This window comes from Myotis davidii, unplaced genomic scaffold, assembly GCF_000327345.1.
Source record: "Myotis davidii unplaced genomic scaffold, ASM32734v1 scaffold112, whole genome shotgun sequence".
NCBI classification, from domain to species: domain Eukaryota; kingdom Metazoa; phylum Chordata; class Mammalia; order Chiroptera; family Vespertilionidae; genus Myotis; species Myotis davidii.
The window spans coordinates 2401139-2405322 of record NW_006284838.1 but is presented as its reverse complement, the minus strand read 5'-3'; the positions used below and the strand labels follow the sequence as shown (position 1 = coordinate 2405322).

General features: G+C 48.9%; 1 protein-coding gene across 1 annotated transcript in view; it reads right to left on the bottom strand.

Moving 5' to 3' along the window:
• Positions 1–2972: 2972 nt before the first annotated feature.
• LOC102753180 (mannose-binding protein A) overlaps positions 2973–4184 on the bottom strand; it is a 7522-nt gene continuing 6310 nt past the window's right edge. The window contains 2 exon segments of the mRNA XM_015557777.1: positions 2973–3280; positions 3313–3457. Coding sequence (XP_015413263.1) covers positions 3052–3280; positions 3313–3457 — 374 coding nt within the window. The 3' untranslated portion in view covers positions 2973–3051.

The following is a 4184-nucleotide window of genomic DNA, read 5'->3' as shown; positions in this document are numbered from 1 at the left end:
AAAAGCTCCCTCTGTCCTCCCCATTCCTGACGTCCAAGGGGAATGTGCTGCTTAAGGCCCAAAGGCCTGTCCTTGGAGCCCCTGGTTTCATTAGGTCCCCTGTGCAAGAGATGTCGTCATCCCATATCCCTGGGTGAAGGGAACTGCCTGCCCTTAGCCCGTGAGGGAGTGAGAGAGGCTGTCTGGAGAGTCTCCTTGAATCCATAGGGGTGACGGGCAGGACCTTGTTCCAGGTCCTGGGAAGCCTGGATGAACTGTAGTTACTATCTTTAGACTAGGGCTCCTCAAACTACGGCCCGTGGGCCACATGCGGCCCGCCGAAAACATTTATCTGGACCGCTGGGTGTTTTTGCCGCCGCTGCCTGTCCTGCTTAGCAGCCGACTAGTCACGGGCCCACAGTGAGCATGTGTGGAATGTCTGAGGGACAGTGCACTGGACCCCTGTTTAAAAAGTTTGAGGACCTTTGCTTTAGACCCTCATGAGAATCCTGTATCTTTAGATTTATGACACCTTCACAGGAGCTAACTTGCATGGGTTCCACTACTTGCTGATAAGTATTGGAAAGTGCATCTCAGGGAGGTGGTAGCCTCAGTTCTAGATCGAGGCAGTATGGTGCAGACAGATGCATTTAGAGAGAGGAGCTCTGAAAAGACTATCTGATGTGAGGTCAGGGGATGAACAGGCAGAGGAGAAGGCTGGAAGGGGAATGGAAGTATTCGAGTTTGTCCTGTAGATATTTACTATTTCTCTGTCTAGGGGCGACAACTACATATGGGGAAACAATCCATGTAAAGTACATGACTGTCTTCTACAATTTTATATCTAAAGATACTGTCCTTTATGCACAGTATAGACACGAACACATTCCCCTCAGGTCAGAGCACGAATCCCCCGCCTCTTACAGAAGATAGAAATAATTATATAATGGTTACGTCTATTTTCTCCTTGTTTTCTTGGCTGTGAGAAAATTTAGGCCTTAACTTTTATGCTTGGTTGCAGTGATCCTTCTTTGCTGAGTCATTGGATGTGTATCTTCCTTTCTTCTTAACAGTTTCTCTTCTTTCCCTTTTCTATTTGCTTTGATAATTGGTTTCATAGGTGCCTCTAAAGTTGAAGTAGTCTCCACTCCTCTGGTAAGCAGAATGGACTTTAATTGAAAATAGAGAATTGTTCTGCTCCACATCACAAAATTACTCTTGGCATTGCCCCCAGGTGCAGTGCTTGAAGGAAGTCTTGTGGGATTGAAAATCCAGTGATGTGACAGTCTAGGTGTGCTAGAGGCCAGGTCCTGCCCCATCACCCCTACTGTATTATCTTTCAGCATTTCCCAGGCCACCTCTCACCCCTGCCCTACAGTCCAGCAGAAGGAAGGCACCTGGGAGTGGCCTCTTCCTACATTCACTTGACAGATTCATGTGGGGATTTTTGGGGTGTACCCATTCAACAAATACTCATCGAGCACTTCCCAAGTTTAGGGTGCTCTCTCTGGTAGTTCAGATACAAAGAAAAACAGAATAGAAAACTAATTTTAATAAAAACATTTTATTAAGTGGGTTTTGGCACATACATGAACTATTTTTCAATCTTATTCGGTGAATGGCCTCGAAGTGAAGCTGCAATTCACTCTCTCCCCAGTTTCATGCATGGGATCTGCAGCCTCTCAGCTCCACCAACCCTGAGATTGCTGCAAACATGCATGGTCATGAGCAGGACTGTGGGCCCACAGTGTCAGAATCCTGCTCAGAAGGATATTTGGTCGGCCTAATGGTTGACACTGCATCATTTCACCCACAGGGTGTGAAATTCACAATTGGGGAGTATTTCCTCTTGTGTCTACTAATAGTGGACCCATTGACCTATAATGGGATGAGGATGTCCCAGGAGAAAGGGAACACTGACCACGGACAGACAGACCCTGTGAAGAGTGCCCTGTGACGAGGTAGGTCAGGTGTCTGTCTGACCTTTTGCCCCCACAGTGATGCTGGCAGGGGCCATATCAAATCAGTCCTAAAAGTATGCTGGGAGGAAAGGCTGTCCTTTGTCCTCAAGATTGCCCTGGTGGCTCTAAGGAGGCCACAGCCACTTGGGGATTCCTGGGACTAATCATGGTACCATGTTGGTGTGGAAGCAAAGGGGGTTCCAGGGAATGTAACCACCCAGGGTGATCTGATCACAGATTTCTACCTGGGCAGGTCACAGTGAGTAGTCACACTCCAGGCATCTAGTGTTTTTAGTAAAAGGGTTAACACACCTTTGAACTGCCTCTTTGCAGAACCCTCAAGAGAAACCATCCTCAACAGAACACGGAATCTCATCACCTACCCTGCAATCCATTTCCCGCCTGGCTTTCCTCCACCTTCAGTTTTCTCCCTTAGGTCCCTCCTCAATTCCAAGTCCACAAAGGAAGCTACAAACTGTCATTCTGAGAAGCATTTTCTTGGGCTGTTGTCTGGCTTCCAGGTGTATCCTCTGCTCAGTTCAGATAAACTTTTATAAACTTTCTCTACAGGTTTGGACTTCTAACATGTACATTGGATATTGTGAGGTGTTACAGTCAGTGAGGGTTTTCTGGTGCAGCACATGAGCAACTAAAGACATATCCATGTCACAGATAGGACCGGGCTAACCATGGGGAGAAATCGAGGGCATCAAGTGGTGGCAGCACTTGAACAAAAGGAATTGGTTCTCTTGGAGGCTGAGATCCGCTGCTGACTGACACAGGTGTGGCCCTCCATGGGTCCCTGTGAGGGGCCACAGTGTCCTCACTGAGAAAGGACAGGGCTAGACTGGGCCCTTTCCATGGTTTGACTATGACCCAGTGCTATGCTCTTAGGCAAGACAGTGGGTGTCCTCTGCCAAGAACTGGAACAGAAACCCTCATGTCAGCCTCTTTTCACTCCCTAATCTCATAATCAAATCCATCCCTTCGTTTTCCTCCCATACCCACCAAAGAATGAGTCAACACTGGGCATGAGAAAAACATCATTGAAATTTCTTTTAGGGCAGCAGAGAGCTCAGCAGAGCCAAAGAGGGGCTGAGGAACTGCCTCTTCAGGCTGGGAATTCACAGACGGCCACAAAGGAGGAAGAGCATGAGATATCATTCCAGATCCCATCCGTTAGAAGGATCACACAGTCCTCCCCTGAGCCAAAGTCATTAGGCTCATCCTTCTTCCAGTTGCTATAGGTCAGCCTCCCTCCTGTCACATACACAAACTGGCCTTCAGTCACTTCATCTGTAATGCCCAGGAAGGCATTGTCCTTGGCCACGTCCATGATGTCTTTGTCCTCCTCTTGGCCACATCCATGTTGGCTTAGTTCTCCTCAGCATTCTTGGGGGTGGCCACGGTGGCCTGGAGCTCAGCGCACAGAGCCTTCACTTTGGAAAAAGGCATCTTTTCACCGTTGGTCACATAGAGCTTCTTTCCAGATCTCTTGCCCAAGGAGAAGGTTAGCACTGAAATCACAAAAAATGGGTGGGATTGACTTGGCCTGAAGCCCAGGCCAGTAGGTGACAACACCATTGTTGGGGAGTCAGGACTCTGAAAAGGAGCCCATGTGCAACCCCCTCAGGTCAGGTCCTAGTGAGGAGGAGCGCCTCACCATAGAGAAGGCCCTAGCAGAGCCCAGCCTCTCCTGGGGGCACCTGCCCTGGAGACAGTCCCCCGGCACAAACTGCTCCAGTGCAGGTGGACAGGAAAACAGGTGTGGGCACTGCTGCCAGGCTTGGACGCCAGGATAGAAAGGGACAAGGACAGCCATCTGAGAACAGCAGGTATTGAGGAAGGAGTGAAGAATGGGAGAAGGGCATATATTGAGAAAAAGACCATAAATTCAAGAACAGACGAATAGAGAACCAAGATGGTGGCATAGGTTAACCCTGGAGATTGCTGCCTTGAACAACCAAATCAAAATACACCTAAAAGATGGAAGGAACATCATCCAGAACCACAGGAAGGCTGGCTGAGAGGAAATTCTACAACTAGGAGGAAAGAGAATATCATGCCCAGACTCAGAGGAGGCGCAGTGCTGAAGTGAAATATTCAGGAGAGGAGTGCGTGCAGAGCGGGCTGGCAGCGGAGAGCGCGGTTGGCGTTTTCAATCGGGAGGGAGTTTCAGACTCTGAGCTCCAGATCCGGGCAAGTCTCTAGGGACCCTGACTCAAACGGGAGAAGCAAGACTGT